Source organism: Ambystoma mexicanum, chromosome 10 (genome assembly GCF_040938575.1).
Source record: "Ambystoma mexicanum isolate Mex_15411 chromosome 10, UKY_AmexF1_1, whole genome shotgun sequence".
Lineage (NCBI taxonomy): Eukaryota > Metazoa > Chordata > Amphibia > Caudata > Ambystomatidae > Ambystoma > Ambystoma mexicanum.
In genome coordinates this window covers 1029846654-1029865124 of record NC_090932.1, presented here as the reverse complement: position 1 = coordinate 1029865124, position 18471 = coordinate 1029846654, and the positions used below count along the sequence as shown (strand labels likewise).

Genomic DNA, 18471 nt, shown 5'->3' with positions numbered 1-18471 from the left:
CTGGTGGCAGCAATTACATTTGTACCCTTTTTGCAGTACTTGCATATTTGCATTTACTGCGTCTGGCTACTAAACGTGGCTAGTGCCCTAAAATGGCAGTGCCACAAGTTTTACGCTTGTTCTTTGACCATATTGTTTATTGGTGCCTTCTTGCCTTCTCAGATCAGGAAATCCCTAAGTGCATGCCATTTGTGTGTGGACCCAGGAAGTGGGCCTATTCCATAACCATGGTACCTGCAAGTCAGCAGTGCATGCATGAGTGAAGCTAACAGTCGTCCCCAATTAGACCACTGCTGGCTGTTTGAATGGTGCAGATCCTTATCATTGGTGGGCTTGGACGTGCGTCCAGCCAGGATTTTGGCTAAGGAGACACCTGCAGCCATTCCTTCAGATCAGCGTTGGAGCAAAGTATCCTGTGTTGAAGAGCAGACAACTGAAGACCCGTGGATGACAGGCCTGGCAATTCCTGCATTTGGCCCGGTGAAGCCCTGCTGGACTACCTGATCTGAGAAAGCCCTCTGCGGTGCTTTGACCCTTGGACTGGTGGGACCAACCAGTCTCTACGTCTTCTCGAGATCAGCCTTTGGAATCCCTGTACCACCTGGTGGACTGACCAGCGCGCAATTGGGCTACCTCATGAGAAGCGTTGCTGTTCTGCATTTTCATCCGGAACCTCTGTGGTTGCTAGCTTGTGCTACAAGTTGCCTTCCTGACAGGTTTCAGCTTTCCAGCATAAAGGGATCCTGCATGGGAAGGACTTCTTTGACAGTGACTTGAGACGCATGTTGTCACCTGTGTGCGGTGACTGTCGCAGGAACTGTCTGGTAGAGTGTCCTGAAGAGTCCTGCATCAGTGCCTGCTGCATTTCTTCATTGTAAAAGGTTGCACTCTGCTCCTGGACCCAACCGGAACCTGCCTTGCACCCGCAGCTCCTGGGCATCTTCTACTGAATCCAACAGTGGCAAAACCTATCTCCAGTGATTACCAGTCGACACCCCTTGCATATGGTCTGATCACCACATCATCACCTTCAGCATTGAAGCAGCCTTGCACCTACGCCTCCGTTGCCCCTGCTACCCTTACCAGAAACAAAAAAAAATAGAACTGCGGAAAAGCTTCTCCCCCCTCATCCTTCCCACCCCTAACATCGCCACTGACACGTGTTCGGACCCTACTAGCTTAGCTGACACTTATAACCAGTCAGTGCTTACTGTCATAAACTCAGTCGCCCCGCTCAAAGTTAGGAGACCTAAACAACAGGTGCACCTCAACTCGTGGTTCACACTGCAGCTTGGAGTATTGCGCAAAGGGAAACGCAGTGCAGACTTGTGCTGGAAAAGCCACCCTTCTGACACCCACAAGGACAATCTCCTTTTAGCCACACTTAACTACAAAGAAGCCCTAGTGCAGGCTAAAAGACTCCTACAATAACCGCATTGTGTCAGCACAATCAAATACCAAGGAATTATTTAAAATTCTTAAGGAACTTGAGACACCTGCAGCCCTCCTGATTCCTGCCCTAAAGATAACTGGTGCACGAATATACAGTCAGCACTCTTGGGGAAAACTGCCACTCACCAAACTAAAATCAGAGACAAACAAACATCCTTACAGTCAGACCATCCTCTGATCCTGCACACATCCAGTACCCACCAACCCAACTCGATATTCAAACCATTCACCATCTCCCCTCTCGCCATCCCTGAAGTTGAAGGAATCATAAACAACCTCAAACCGTCCAATTGCCAAGGTCGCCCCTGCCCGGCACCTATCATTAAGGAAGACTCTCACGACCTTGCCCCCTTCATCACAGCCTTTATTTAATGCCTCCTTCAAAACGGGCATAGTCCCTGACAACCTCAAGGATGCATGGGTAATCCCACTACTTAAAAAACCATCCCTCGACCCCAACATTCCGACTAACTTCAGACCGATTACTATGGTCCCTTTCCTGCTTAAGATTCTCGATCGTGCAGCTTACCTGCAGAACCAAGACTACCTTGAGTCTAACAAACTTCTGGGGCTAAGGCAATCAGGCTTCCGCCCGAAACACGGCACTGAAACAGCCCTGATTGACCTGAAAACTCAGATGGAGGCACTAAAGGACAATGGGAAATTAGCACTACTCCTCCTCGACCTCTCTGCGGCATTCGATCTGGTCAATCACCAAATACTTTGCCAGCATCTTAAATCTGCGGCCTACTTCTCTGATTCTGATAACGCCTGGATCCACTCCTTCCTGAGCAATAGATCTATGCGGGTCTTCTCACCTTCAGCATCGGCAGACCCCTCGCCCATTCACTGTGGCGTCCCTCAAGGCTCTTGTGTATCACCCACACTGTACAATGTATTCACCAAGCCTCTGTTTGATGTGCTCGACTATCTGGGCTCGACTATCTGGGTGTCTCCTATACCAACTACGCGGATGACACCCAGATACTCATTCCCATCACTGGTGATTACACAGCCGATGCCAAATCCCTGAACGAGGTTTACCAGGTCATTCAGGCCTGGATTGCGCAGCACAAACTCTGCCTTAATGACGATAAGGCGGAGCTCTTACTTCTAGGATCAATTTATCGCCTCAACAAATTAGACCAAACTTACAAGTCCTTCATCATTGACGGTAACGTCATCAAGGTCTCTAATGATAGCAAAACTTTGGGCGTTTACCTGGATTCCACCCTCTCCCTGAATAGACAAACACAGTTAGGTCGGCATCAGCTTACACATGTAAACTCATTACCGCCTGCAGACCCTGCCTGAACCCTCATAACTGCACTACCTTCGCCAGAACAATAGTCATGTCCAAAATTGACTACTCTACCTAGGGACCAGTCAATCCAACCTCAATAAACTGCAAACTATTCAAAACAATGCCATAAGGACAGCGCTCAACATCCCCAGATGGTCCCACATCTCCACCACTAGATCTGATCTACGCTGGTTCCCGGTAAAACATAGAATTTCCTTGAAAACACTAGCTTTGACTCACAAATGCCTGAACAAAAATGCCCTGCCTTATCTCTCTTCGCGTCTATCACTCCACACCTCCTCCCGGCCCATCAGATCAGCCCAAACTCAGTCTAACCATGCCTACATACAAACTCCTAAGAGTAGGTGGTGTGAGTTTCCCTGTCCTAGCTTCCAAACTGGAACACAATGCCTACATTCATCAGAACTGAACCCTCGTTCCTAACATTCGAGAACAAAGCCAAAGCTTGGTTGCTCACTCAGAACACATAAGGCTCCTCACGTCAGCCTCGCTTCCTTTCTGTAATATAACTCAGCTGTGTATATACGCTTCGCTGCATCTATTTCATAACCTGTAAATTGGTGTATCCTGTGTATAACTTGTAATTTTGTAAATTGATATTCTATGTATATTGTTGCTGTAATTTCTATTCCAAGATTATGCGCCCGGTTGCCCATGGGCCTGGCTGCGCTTTATAAATTAAACTTCAAACTTCAAACCTGCCCAGTCAGGGGGTGGTGAATACTCACAATACATTCAGCCTCCCCTATGATGAACCTTGGAATGAAGTTCTTTTTTTCTCCATTCCATCGCTTTTTGAACGTTTGTTTTAAGAGCTGTTCTAAAGGATAAGAAAACAGTCTTACCTGTAAGCTTGTTGAGAAGTTTACCAGAACATTTTTCACCACCACAAGAGCCTTTCCTACCTTTGTCCCCTCTCCTGAGAATAAGCTTCTGTTACATTTGGTCACAAGGCCCCATTCAACATAGGGAATGGACTTATAAAGTTAGGGTATTATTCTTGTGAACTGGAACTGGCTTTCCTCACTGCCACATTACTTACCTTGCTTTAGTTGTTTAAGTGAATTGTATGCATTTCTACAAACATAAGGTGACGGTATACATGTTTGATAGTTTCTAGTGTTTTGGGCCTATGATAAATATCGTCTTTTTGTACTTATCGGCCTAAGAAGAATTATTGTGTGCTTCATTGTGTGTGGAATCGTTGTGGACCCACCCTGACCACACTCACTCCTGAAACTACTTTCCACGCTTACCTTGATTAAGTTTGGCTAACCACATAGTTCCCCTGTTCACTAGAACTAGAAGTGCCTCCTTAAATCTGTTCACCAGGCCAGATTTTAGAAATCAATCTTAACACTTCACTCTCCTGTGCCGTCTCCTTACATTCTTGGGGCACTTATTTTTTTGCTCTAGCAGTCTCTTATTGCCCACCTAGATCGTTACCCTCCAAATATACCAACACGTTGATGCCCTTTTCCGTAAATTTGAAGACTCTCTGTGAAATAATGTCTACAAGCTTGGGGAGTAACTGTGTGGCACACATGCCTTTTATCAATTAATCTCTCACCTCCTCTGTCTTCATTCACACTTCAGGCAAAGCGTTAGTTATGTGATCATGCATAAGTGTATTTTACTGCACATATTTCACTCCTTATTTTAACTGTAGTCCAGTTTAATGTCTTTCAATATTTTATACTGTGAAGTTTGAACTAGTTTATCTGTAATGCACCTTGAAACTGCCTGTCTGTTTTACTGTGTTTAATACATTTTAAAGAAATTCAATTAAATCTTATGAGCATTCTCTAGACGCGGGATCTCAAAGGCCTGCCAAAGAGGGCCAAATACACCCTTGTTGTCACGATATCCACCTAACATAAACATGACTGCATTGACTTTAAATGTGAGGTGTTATCGTCTGCTTATTCTGAAAACCTGCAATAGTCTAGTTCTCAAGAACCGGGCTTAGGTACCCTTCCTGTAGATGACTGGTATCCTCCTTCACTTGACATTCCTGCTATCAAGCTCCTCCAAACATAGGCCGTAGTTCTGTATGAAGGCCTTCCATTGGTTTGTCTTCAGGCTCAGCTGGCTAAAATCAGACTTGCGGTGGGATAGTCTTTGACAAAAAGATCGTTTTTGTTACTTCTGTCATTGCACATTCATCTGGGACCTCTCTGGTCTATAAACGGTCAACTCTCACTGTGATTTTGTCAGTAATGTACAGCGTGTGGCCATCTTCCCTTTAAAATGGTCACTTTACTTGCTCACTACCTGTGTGCTCTGACTTTTCTTTAGTGTGCCAGAGTTGGAGGGAGGACTGCTTGAATAGCTCCCAATATGCCTGTCTAATTTCTCCTGTTCTGTATACACTCCATACTCCACCTCATTCAGCTGGGGCCTCGCCTCTTCAGACCACTTTCCCCTCCCTCTATCTGCTACATTGACAAACGTTCTAATCCCTGCCTCCTAATGTTTCCAGGTGCCCCCATTGGGGAACTGCTGCACCGTAAAACTATCAGACCTTATTTTAAGTTCTGGGTTCATGAAACTGCACACTACCCGTTTGTCACTAATAACTATTTAAAACACTGTCTTTGTTCCTTGGCTCCAATCAATATCTATTTGTATTGTTTGTTCCATTACATCGTTTTATCTACACGTGCTTCATCGGGAGTTTTGAGTTCTCTAACATTTGAGTTTGTAAATTATACTATGATTTTAACCTTGTTGGAATAATCGGGTTCCTTTGATCTTCCGTTGTTGTCTTGTTATTGTTTAGGATTTTTTTTGTTTTTTAATTAACTGGTTACATCTATAATAATTCTGGTTTTAGGTCTCCTAAGTTAGAGAATCCATCCCAACAAGTGTGGGAAACCCAAATGCAATTACGCTGTATAACTAACATTCATTAAAGAAAGGGGCAGAAGTACCATGAAATGAGGAACATCCGTTAATGGACAAATACACAATCCAAAACAATAATGAAGACAATGGAAGATTAATCAAAGTGAAAGGTTTACTAAATCGTTCCAACCACAAGGTCAAAATCATAAGAAAATTTACTAACCTAATTGTTATAGAGAGCCCAAAACTCCCTGATAGTTTGTAACGCAAAAAACATGTAGGTGGAAATATGTAGCACACAATAAAAGAAGATATTAACTGGAGCCATGGAACAAATCAATATTGGATACAAGCAGGTAGAGCGCCGCTTCAGGGATCCAGCCCTTTGGGAAGGTATAAATCTGTACTGTAGGTATAGGGAGAATACAAACCTATAGCATAAATCCAATGCCGCTCTTCTAACGCTCCCCCCCACACCTTTGTCTTAATTCTCTGAAATTACAGAACTACAGTCAAATCATGACCCAGGGAACGCAGAAGGCTCCTGCTTTCTGTATCCCGCACATTGGGTGTAAGTTGGGAGGGAAGTGAATAGAATTGGTCGCTGGGACGGAGCTTGGGGCATACATGGCAATCTTAAATAGTCGTTGGCCATGTCTTCCCTTTGTCCTAACCCCCAAATCGTCACGTGATAATGGGACATTGCATGTGCAGATTAAATTAATGGTATTTTTTCTCCCCTTAACTCTATTCACAGTATGCCTACTTCTGCCTTGGAATCCAGCAGCAGCAAGCAGTGAAGACCAGGCTATTCCAGTTCCCTATCTCCGAGTTAAAATATCGTCATTCCTTCCTGCAGCGCCTGGGGCTCTACCAAACCCCAGACAAGAAGGGCCAGACACAGATCTGCAACCCAAGGCTAAAGGAGGTACTTGTCGTTTCAAATGATGTGTTTTTGGCCAAGGTTGCTCACTCAACTAGTGAGGAGTTTCAAATCTTCAAGAAGCTGCTGGATCGTGAGGAGAAGGAGGAGGAGGAAGAGGAGGAAGAGGAGGAGGAGGAGGAGGAGGAGGAGGAGGAGGAGGAGTAGTAGTAGTAGTTGGAAGAAAGTTCTGACTGGACATATGACGCAGAACATAGAGACCCTTGATGATTTTACACCAGTACTCTGGGAAATAAACATGTTAATACTGATGTTCTAGGAGCACACGATCTTGAGGTTTTTCTGACCTTAAGTAATTGAGGTTCCAAGTGCGGGTGTGTGAGAGTGAAAATGGCGTGCCAGAGCTATTCAAGTAATTAGTGATATGTGCAGGAAGATGAAAATGTAGCTTATTAGTGACCTGTGCGTGGTTGCAGGGCTAAAGCCATGCAGCATATTACTGAGGTGTAATGGTGCTGCACTAAGCATGGTTATTGTAGATATTTGCATCAGAGAAGAGGGATGAATCCAAAAAACATGCCAATTTGTATTGACGTGCACAGCCGTTCATTAAAGAATGCAAGACGTCCTGGCAATATGCTGTTCTTTAATCTACATGAAGAGCAGTCTTCGCCATTCTGCATGTATGCCTCCGAATAGCCATTTGTGCATACCATAACTGTAATCAACCCGCCAACTCTACTAAGCAAAGTGTTCTCCGCCCTGGTGTCAACCACTTGGAAAGCTAATCACCATGCGTGAAAGCACTAACATGAGATGTGAAAGATACAGATTGGAGTACTGCTAAGTGGTCAGGAGTTGGGGGTGGAGGGAGTTTACCTTGCTATGCATGTTAATGAAATACCTTATCTATCGAGATATATTCCACATAGGCCATGAGCTGAAATTCACTCTACATGGGCTAACCAGCAACATGTCGAAGAACTCTAGAGTACAAAATAACCATTATTGGAGAGTCATTTAATAATACAACCCTGAATCACACTCATTTCACCACCCCCACCCCGCCTCCTCCAGTACCATCAACATTGCAACAGCCTTTAAATCACAAGAAGTGGAAGATATTCTATGTCTGCCTCGTCGAACCAAAGCATGCAGAGAGTCTGTGCTTATCTCTTCCTACTCTCGCTGATGACATCTGAAAATTGCACCACGTGTGCCTGAATGGGGACCAATAGACTGCCTTGATCATGCTGGACAATTTGCCATACAATACAGCAGACTGCTTACCTTGCTGAACAGGGAAACGGATTGGGCCGAGCTAGCTGGTCCTGCACTGAAATGAGCCCTCATTTTCCTCTTTTAACAGATTTGAACTACATTATTTGCTATACGAAGAATCCCACAGGGTTCCACACTTTCTCCATTTCATTTCAATGTGTTAATTTGCCCACTTACCCTTGTCGTTGAATGTATGCCGATGATGCCCTAGTTTACTCCAGTCTTTGGGATCAAGATCTAGCATAACTGAATGCCTTGACCGCATTCACCAACGTAAGAAAAAGTTCTGCTGCCTCATTGATTCCAAAACAGACATGATGGTGCAGGGTCGAAGAGCACGCAACGCCATCCCTTTGCATGGCCACCTAATCTGGGAAGTCCTCTGACTCTCTCCAAAAGAATACAACTCTGCGTGTGATGTTTGATTCAGAATTAACTGTTGACCCTCAAATTTAATACAGTAGGCAAGTTAAAATTGCATATGTCAGTTAAACAAAATGCTTCTCTAAGATGACCACTGTAAACTGTGTCACGATTATAGCATGTCTTGACTTTTATGATGTACTTCACTTGAGGCTCCCAAAAAATCACACTACCGGGCTCTAAATACGTCAGCCTGCCAAATTATGCCTCAACCTTAAACAAAGGCATGTGCAGCCTGCTCTGAAACCACTCTGCTAGCTCCCAGTGGATGGAAGGATGATGCACAAGACATGCTGGAAAAAAGGACTGGTTTACTCCGAGAAACTAGACGCCTTCTGCACACCAGACAGCAACTTTTGTTTGACAGTCGTAAACGTGTCTATCATAGACTATTCAAGCGACTCATCATAGCTGCCAAATTTCCCAGTTCCATGCGGAATCATTGAGCCAGTCCTTTGTTTTGTTTGCACGGCATGCTGGGGCTTGTAGGGCCACCCTTGCAATGGGAAAAACAAAACTTCAAGTTCCAGCATGCAATTGGAAGCAAAAAGCAGGACTGGCTCGAGTTGGCACGCATGGAACTGTGAAACTTGTCGGAGAGGCTCAAGCATCCTTGGGAACACCAGGCACAATGGTATGGAACGCTCTCAGACCTAATGAAAGTGTACGGCCCATCAACATGCACTTCAGAAAGTCCTTAAGAACCAAGCTGTTCTTGACCTTCAAGGGAAGGTTGCTACATAGAGGGTAATGGCTGGGAAATACTGCATAGGGAACCATCCCCTGCATTTAATTTGACTTGAACTATTTGTAAATGTTTCTTGCTTTACTTGTATCAACGAGCGTTCTGGCATGTAAGGTGATTTGTGGCACTATAGACATCTAATCAATAAACCTATGGCTTGTAGTCTTGAACACACATTTTTGTAAATTGCACTGCCAAGGTCGAGGCAGTATAGTTGAGGTTACATCATACTGTATATTGGAAAGTTCAAAAATGCTTCCATGGATGGCGCTTTACCAAACTTGACAAGCTGCCATTTGTGACTGATTCAATTAAGCATGCAGAGTTTGGCGGGATTCCATGCAGGGGTGGGTACGAAGTAGAGCATTATTTTCACCTTTATAAGAATGAAGATCTCAGAACACGATTTCTTATTTTCTGTTGGGATTTTTGGCACACATTTACACTTGAACTTGTCATACTTATCATTTCAAAAAATGCAAATGTCTCTATATTGTTGTCATGCAGTGTAGTAGTCTTATGGAATACGAACATACACATCATGTAGCTTTGTATTGCAGAACATCCAAACTTTCATAGTGTGTTCATATTTTGTAGCGTGGAATACGAATAAATGCGATTGTCTACGTGCACACGGGTCATGTCCACTTGCAGGACAGGTAGCTGCTCTCATTAAGGTTGTTTATGCTAACTGCAGATCACATGTTAAAAGTCCCAGGAGGCCAACGCTCTTAGCCATTTTAAAATTACGCAGATCATCAACCCCAGAATGAAGAAGGTTTACAGTAGTGCTCTGAAGCAGGACATCAAGCACTTATATAAAGCATCAACTAATAGGTTATGTTTATTTTTGACCACAGGCTGTGCACAATGACAATGATGTATGTGTGATGTGAAATATGATATATATATATATATATATATATATATGTATGTATGTGTGTGTGTGTATATATATATATATATATATATATATATATATATATATATATATATATACACACACACATACCTACCCATTAATAATGGGTACCTCATTGTATTCATTGCCATGTGCCAGTTTGTGGTGAGAAACAAAGTTATCTCAAAATAGAACAGTAGGTCTCATCAAATGGGTAACCTTAAGAAAGCTAATTTTAACACCTGCACTCTGAAACAAGGTAGCTGTAATAAGTACTTGGACGCTTAGGACGTAGGTTATCTGTTTTATTAACTTCTTCTGATGAACCCTGCCTCCTCCAACTCTCAACCGTCAAACCTGGGCCCCCACTGTGTTCCAGAATCCCACAGCAACATCAGCAAGCACTATATTAAACATCAACTATTATCAGCTGGTTTTATTTTCACCATTGGCCATGCACAATACCTAGATGTCTGATTGAGTGCAGTGTGTTTGAGAGGAATTGTTAGCCATTACCTTGTGGCATAGCCATTGAAATAGCTGACATTAACGCTAGTGCCATCTGCACTCTCCACTGCCATCCACCCCCACCAGCCACACCCTACATCACTGAAGTGACTGTCCGGTAAGTGAGGTAAGCGAAACAGAACCCAAGCAGAACTTCAGGTAAGCATAAAAGGAATGCTTTATTGAAGATTCATGTGCAGGATAAAGGAATAGGCATTAAAATCAATAATGTGCATCAACTAGATGATATAACCACACACACACGCGCACACCCCACACACGCGCACGCCCCAGGGCATCCAAGTGAAAAAGCAAACCATGAACAACACTCATCCATTCCATCTCCACCTAGTCGTTCGCTTAATGCTCACATGCACCAATATTCCACAAGTTCTCAGGATACTAGTTACCATCCACAGATTCGTAGCTTACCCGTTCCACTCATCTCCCTTTCTCAACATAGGCACCCTCTGCCTTCATTTATTACATTATCCTCTAGCACCATATGCACAAATATCCACACAAACCCACCATCATCCAATGCTGCCACACAAACCCACCATCTTCATGTACCCGCTATCCGCCTTGGCCACCAGTCCAATGCTACATACCACCCTCTGTCACAATCCACACCAGTACCCTTTGCCACAATCAACAAAATCAATACCTAGAACCTGTAAGTTTACCATGGCCATGCATGAGAAGGCCACCAAATCCTGTTATTTCTCTTTGGATTTGGAGATTCTATTTTCTATTTGAAATGTAGGAAAACTCAGAATTGCAAATAAAACCAAGATAGGATGACCTTCCCACCCATGGCCATGGGAAGCTTGAGAACTCCTGTACCCTCTGCTACAAACCGCAGCCCCATGCCACCTAGTACACTCCTCCACATTCCTCTAGTATTCAGCTAAGTTTTAACCATAGAAAAGCGATTTAACGTAGTTAAAGGTTCCCATCAGTAAAAGATCAAATCTAGAAATATTGTCAAATCTAGAAATATTGTCAAGATTACTATAAACACTCAATGTAAAGTTGAATGTATGTAAACATAAATAGTCTATCACATCAAACTACTATTTCACATCATCCACCTGAAATATAAGGTAGTTACCAGCACAAATATACCATTGTTAAAGTGAGTGTTGCGAAGTATTGCTAAATTAAGGTTTAATATTTGTATTTTGTATTTATTTGAAGAAGGAGGATGCCCATTTCGTTTACAATAACACATTTTCAGATGGCGTAAGCATTCCTACGAAGGGTTCCTGGACAATAGAAGAAGGATGAGAACAAGAAGTGAGTCAGTCTGAGGGTGTTCACAATTAGGACATATACCAGAAATAAGACAAAACAAACCGGGACAAAATGTATATTAGAAAACGGGTGACCTACAAAGGTAACATTAACCTAAGGGGCAAGTGCTTCAAAGTAAAGAGAAATAATTAAATATACACAATAACATTATTAAGCATCTCTAGAGGCAGTGGTTGAGTCAGTTAGAGAGGATGGGGGAGTGGGAGCACCCTCTTTAGCAAGTAAGTGTAGTTTAAGCCATACATTTAAGAGATCCACAGTTGAATATGCTTTGCTTGTTTTAAGCATTGGGTTCCAGTGGAGCTGGGTGAGTAGGGAGAAAGAGCGAGAGGAGGCACAGGAGGGTATAGGATGGCGAGGTTGAGTGCAGACTATGATTGGAGGGAACAAGATGGTGAGTAAACAGAGATGCAATCAGACAGATACTAAAGTGCAAGAGGAACTTTACATGACAGCAGCTGTGCATGAAGAGCCAATCAGCATGTTAGTTGGTATAAGTGGGGGAGGTGGAATCTGGGTAGGTTGTAGAAGGTGCTTGTAGCATATTTGAGGACTTTGTGTAGATGGAAGAAGGTGTAGAGGAAGGCCAAGGAGTAGCATCGAGCAGTATTCCAGTTTGCTGAGTACAAGAGTGGAGATTAGAGTTTTAATATAGTGCTTAGTAAGAAAAGGATGAATTTTCCAAATGTTGAGCAGGTTAATACTAACCGCAGATGCAGTATTAGTGAATTGTTGCAGTCATCATCACTATCAAGTAGAACCCAAAGATTGCGACCATTGCATGAGGGAGCAAGGAGGTCCGGCAGGAAGGAGATGGGGAGGGATGGCACTGGACGCTGGGCAAAAGGTAACTTCCATTTTTGAAGAGTTCAGCATGAGGCAGTGGTGAGCCATTCAGTGACAAATTGCAGTTAGACAGTTCGTAATCTGTTCCCAGATGGCTGGGGTGAAGGGGGGAAGGGAGAAAAATACTTGTCATCAACAAAAAGGTGATGGTGAAAGGCAAAAGATGATATGTCTTTCTAGGGCGGAGGTATGGAGCATGAAGACCCGAGGTCCAAATACTGTTCCCTGGGGTACACCCCGACAGGGAGAGGGGTTCGGTCAGAGATTTGCAAGTTCAACAAGATTTAAAAGGATCAACCTTCCAGGTAGGAGGTGATCCAGGCAAGAGCAGATTTTAGAAAGCAAAAGTCCTGCAGAGTGTGAAGGAGAGAGTAGTGATTGACCATGTCAAAAGCTTAGGTTGGAGAGCATTAGAAAAAAGTTGGAGACCTACCTAGTACAGTCTCGATGCAGTGTTAATGACAGAAGCCAGATTGAACTACATCTCCAAGGCCATTATCCTTAAAATAATGAGTGATCTTGTCTAAGACCACCTTCTCAAGGTCTTTTGAATGATTGGGTACGAGAGACATTCAGTGATAGTTTGCGGGGACGTTTGGGTCAGCACAGTGTTTCTTCAATAGGGGAAAGACTGATTTGAAGGAGGCAGGGAAGCGTCCAGCGAAGAGAGGTTACAGATCTCAGAGAGATAAGGGCAAGTGATGGAGACTATGGTCCTCATTACGATGTTGGCGTTCTGGAAATAAAATTGCTGGTAGCAACGCACCAGCACTCTTTCCAGACCACCAAATGAAGTGTCTGCCGGTAGGGGCATGGAAAACCTGGCAGGCCTGACCTGCTGGGAGTTCAGGTCCCCACTGACAGGCATTTCACTGAAGCACTGGCACCAACAGTGCCAAGCCTTCAGGTTTCCATTCCCATGGAGTTCTACGGGACTCCATAGGAATGGGAAATGACCGTAATGCTGCTGCCTGTGATATCCTGGTAGCACTGGGATGTGAGGTGGTGGTAGCTGTGTTACAGGGTTCCTGGTAACCCGCTGCCTACCGGCGGGTTTTGCCAGCAACCACATAATGTGTCACAGCTCCGGATTCCAGGCGGAGGAGTAGCTTGAACCAACTACCCACACTACGGTCTGGGTGCCTGCAAGACCGTGCTTACGCAGGCCTCCGAGACCCCTGCAGGGAAAGAGGGTTAAGGTCTCAATGTTTGGATAGGTATCGAGCAGAGGGTAACCGGAATGAGGGTTAGGAAAGGGGAAGTGGACAGGCAAGGGAACATTGGGTGAAATAACAACAGTACATTCACACTATTGTCCAAAACATGCACACCGTGTTTACATATAACTTTTGATACAAAAGAGGCACTTGGCTCTGGGGGTGAGTGCTGGCCTCCTGCCTGCGCACTCAGGTCCAGTGCTCGGAGCAGTTCAAATGCTGCAAGAGAGTTTAACATTAGTGACCTGTGTTACTTCACAGAGAGCACAATACAAGAGAACAGGCATACCATCTGGTGACACCCCACCCCTGGGATTGGCTAGTGCAGACACATGCACATGGAATGTTAATCTGCTCATGCAGCCTGTTAATGCCAAACAAAGATGTGCAGCAGTACCCGCCGCACGTGGCTATTATTGGTGATTCAGAACCTGTGGCCCAAGTTCTCCGCACGTTGCTAGGAAATTATAATACCCATTGTGTTGCCAAAGTTTTGCCGCACATGGCTTGAAACGAAGAAGTGCTACGTGCTGCTAAAGTTTGCCGCACGTGGCTTGTAATAAGAAGAGCACTCTGTGCTGCCAAAGTTTGCTGCACGTGGCAGAAGTTGTGTTTATTGGAAAGGCGCTGCACACATTAGTTTTCATGCAGCATGCGGGCCAAAATCACAGTTGGTTTAAATGCAGCGAAACGCTGTTAAGCACTTAGCTTTGCCTTCAGCAGGGGACATGATGTGGCTGGGCTGTGCCCCCTGCATGTGCCCTTCTGAGGATTTGGAGCCCAAATGCTTCCCTCTTGTTTCCGCGCTATCTCCCTGCTGCAGCGCGTTTAAATCGAGCGTGGGTTCTATCGGTAGGGTCTTGCGGTGCTTATCTGGCATGAGCGAGGGGCCGGAATGCTTGTTCCTTGGGGCGTGGCCCCTCGCATAATCCCCGTCGGCAGGAGCTCCGGAAGATGCGTCTGCTCTGGTCGAGTGCTTAAGCACAAGCCCCATGCCTCTGTCTTACGCGCATGCGCGTATGCGAGCCCCTCCCAACATGGGAGTGAAAAAGTAGTTCCCGGCCTGGAGGCTTCTGGGACTTGTGGTTCGCAGGTCTTTTTGCCTGCAAAATGGACAAAGAAGCCTTCGATAAGGCTGGAGTCTTTTCCCATGGCTTTGTCTTGCTCTTTTCCCTGTTGTCCTGTGCTTGGGGCCTCTGACAGAGCCCTGTCTACCCCTGATAACACCCTGCACCCTGACAGTACTCCCCCCCCACCCCCTGCACGGAAGGGCTCGCGTTTAGGTTTCCCAGGATGATTCACATGAAATGCATTCACCAATCTAGGGGCGTGAACATTGTGCGCAGGTTCCTAAGATCGTTCTTCAGGACCATATCCTATCCAGTCAACTTAGTAGTATAGCCCATCTTTACAATGTTGTGAATTCAAAATGGCTCAGGATGCCCCTGTACAATTATGGGTGGTGGTCTGTCAGTGCGAATGGATTGACGGGCTGGTTTTAACAAAGACACATGGAAAGTGGGGTGAATTTTCATTTGGTGGGGTAACGCCAGCCTCACTGCCACTGGATTGACTATATCCGAAATAGTAAAGGGGCCTAAGAACCTAGGCTGTAATTTACAGGGTCCAGATAGTTTAATGTTTCGGGTTGATAACCGGACTCTGTCGCCCTGTTTGTACTGGGGATTTGCACCTCTTTTTTTTGTCTGCACAATATTTATAGGATTTCTTTTTGTGGCTTCTAAATTTTCCTGAATATCCCTCCATACTTGCTATGCGTGTGCCTGACGCCCCAATAGGGTGGGTAGATTTGTTAAATGATCGCCCGGTGTCGTGGGCAATACTCGAGGGTGGTACCCATAAGCACCAAAAAATGACGTATGCTTTGTGGAGTTATGTACTGTGTTGTTATAGGCTATCTCAGCCAACCAAATGTATTGGACCCATGATGTCTCGGTGTTAGCTGCGTAGCAGCGTAGGTACTGTTCCAGACCCTGATTTACCTGTTTGGTTTGACCGTCCGTCTCGGAGTGATAACCGCAGATAGACTGACCTCCATCCTCCTTAGTTGACAAAATGCTCGCCAAAATCGAGAGGTCAATTGTGGGACTCTGTCTGAAATGACTCGTGTGGGTAAATCGTGTAGACGAACTACATTGTGAAGAAACAACTCAGCGAGCTCGCCAGCAGTGGGAACGCCAATACACGGAAAGAAGTGGCTCATTTTAGTAAGAGAGTCTACAACAACTAGGATTGAAGAGTACTTTTGCACCGGTGGTAAATCCACAATCAAATCCATTGTACCCGTATGCCATGGGGTTGGTGGACTTGGCAATGGCTGGAGTAAACCCACTGGTTTCTGATGGCTAGCGTTTTGTCTGCTGCAAGTGCTACATTCTCATACATAAACCTGCACATCTCGAAGCAACGTGGGCCATCTGAAATGTCTTGCCACATTTTTCTGGGTTTTCGCTATACCGCGATGCCCGGCTAAAGTGGTATTGTGGCACCAACGTATTACTTCCTTTCTCAGCGCCGGTGTAGGTAAGTATAAAGTTTTAGCGTAGTACGGGATACCGTCTACCAAGGTATAGACCCGCTAGAACACCATTCCTGCAGTTCCCGAGCGGGCATGGCTTTCAATACATCATCAAAGATGCTAGGTCTGCCTACTAGCCCAACTATCCGGGTAGCTGGAACTATTGGACGAGCTTCACATAAACTTTTGTCCTCAGGCTCTGGATACCGTGACAAGATATCAGCCTTCATATTGTTTGTTGCTGGATGATACGTAATCAGAAAGTCAAAACTCGAAAAGAACAATGCCCACCGCAGCTGATGGGGGGCTAAGTGTCTTTGCGGTTTTTATAAACTGTAAATTCTGATGATCTGTCATGACAGTGATCGTATGGCGAGCTCCTAACCGGTAGTGTCGCCATTCGTCAAATGCTGCCTTTACAGCCAATAGTTCTCGGTCGGCTATGGTATAATTGACCTCCGCGGGAAGTAGTTTTCGGGAATAGTACTCCACAGGATGTGGTAATCCCGTCTTGGGGTCTCGCTGGGACAGTACCGCCCCTAACGCATAGCTCAAGGCTTCAGTTTCAACCAAGAATGGCTGAATTAGGGCAGGATATCGTAGCACAGGTGCAGACGTAAAAGCCAATTTCAACCGCTGAAAACCTTGTTCAGCCGATTCGTCCCATACAAACGCCTTCCCTTTTTTGAGTAACGTTGTGATGGGTGTCACTAATTCAGAAAAGTTTTTAATAAAGCACAGATAAATATTGGCGAACCCTAAAAAGGACTGTACTTCCTTCACGGATGTGGGAGCCGGCCATTTTATTAATGCCTGTACATTTTTATGATCCATCTGCACCCCAGATGGAGTCAGGAAGTACCCCAAGAACTCCACTGTGGTGCGGTGAAATTCGCATTTCTCGAGTTTAGCAAATAGATTATGTTCTCGGAGCCGTTGCAGCACTGCCCTGATGTGTTTGACGTGCTCCTGCATGTTTGAAGAATATATCAATATATCATCGATATAGACAAGACTGGCGAGTTAGAGTGTCGGATAAACCCACTTTTCAGGTTGGTTTCGATGTAATTCTTTAGATGTTTTGTCTCAGATTCGGTTAGGGCATACACACGGCTACAGGGCAGTACTGCACCTGGTTCAAGATCAATATGGCAATCAAATGGCCGATGGGGTGGTAATGTTTCAGCTGCCTTTTTGCTGAATACATCTTTAAACTCTTGGTACTCAGGCGGTAGGTCGCACAGATCTGATGCCTCTACAGTTGTGACGATAGGTCCTAGCGTAGCTCCCTGCACCAAGGACATGGTCTGTACCACTGATACACAGTGAGAGAGACAGTGTGATGAGGACATGGATACAGTACCCTTGGACCAATCCACGTGAGGATTATGTTTAGAAAACCATGGTAATCCCAAAATAACGCCAAACTGCGGCGCTGCTATAAGATCGAACCTGATTTTCTCCCTGTGGTTTTGTTGACAACATAGTGTCAAGGTTTGAGTGCAGTGGGTTATGGGGCCAGAACATAAAACAGTTCCGTCCACAGCCCTTACTGGTTCTGGTTTTTTCTTCGTACACAAGGGTACTCCCAGTTTAGTAGCGTACGTTATGTCCATAAAGTTACCTGTGGCACCGGTATCTAAGAGTAGGGCAACCCTAACCTCCCGTCCCAGGAATTGCAATGATCTAGGCAAGGTGATGTGAGGGGCATAGTTTGCAAAGTCTATGACTGGGGTAACTTCCTTCCCTTGGCTCGGCTGTAGTACCCCTACAACCGCCGAGCGGAGGCGTTTCCATGCGCTTTGGGTTTCGTGGGGCATTCTTTAAAGAAGTGTCCTGTGGTTCCTCAGTATAAACACAGACCTTCCTTACGCCGCCGTTCTTTTTCGTCCTTGGTGAGTGGGCCTCGGGTCGACCCAATCTGCATATGCTTGTCACCGCCTGATTTTTCTGAGGCACGAATCACGTGTGTTTGATCTAACCTGGCTATTGGGCGAGAGTCCCCTCATTTTTTGTCCCCCCGTCTTTCCGCCTGACGATGGTCAAGGCGTAGCGCCAGGGCAAACATAGCAGGACAATCTTGGGGTTGAGGGTCGACCTGTGCAATTAGGTCCTTTAAGCTTGTCACGTAGGCCTTGATAAAAGAGAGACATCCTTTTATTCCGAGGCAACTCTGCCACCAGCCTGTT

At 45.1% G+C, this 18471-nt stretch overlaps 1 protein-coding gene across 4 annotated transcripts in view; it reads left to right on the top strand.

Annotated features, from left to right (window-relative positions):
* The window catches only part of MTERF4 (mitochondrial transcription termination factor 4), a 119665-nt gene extending 110080 nt beyond the window's left edge, over nt 1-9585 (top strand). For all 4 annotated transcript variants that reach the window (XM_069618851.1, XM_069618849.1, XM_069618848.1 and 1 more), the window contains one exon: nt 6381-9585. In XM_069618851.1, coding sequence (XP_069474952.1) covers nt 6381-6713 — 333 coding nt within the window. In that variant the 3' untranslated portion in view covers nt 6714-9585. The remainder of the gene's footprint in view (nt 1-6380) is intronic.
* Nucleotides 9586-18471: the final 8886 nt, after the last annotated feature.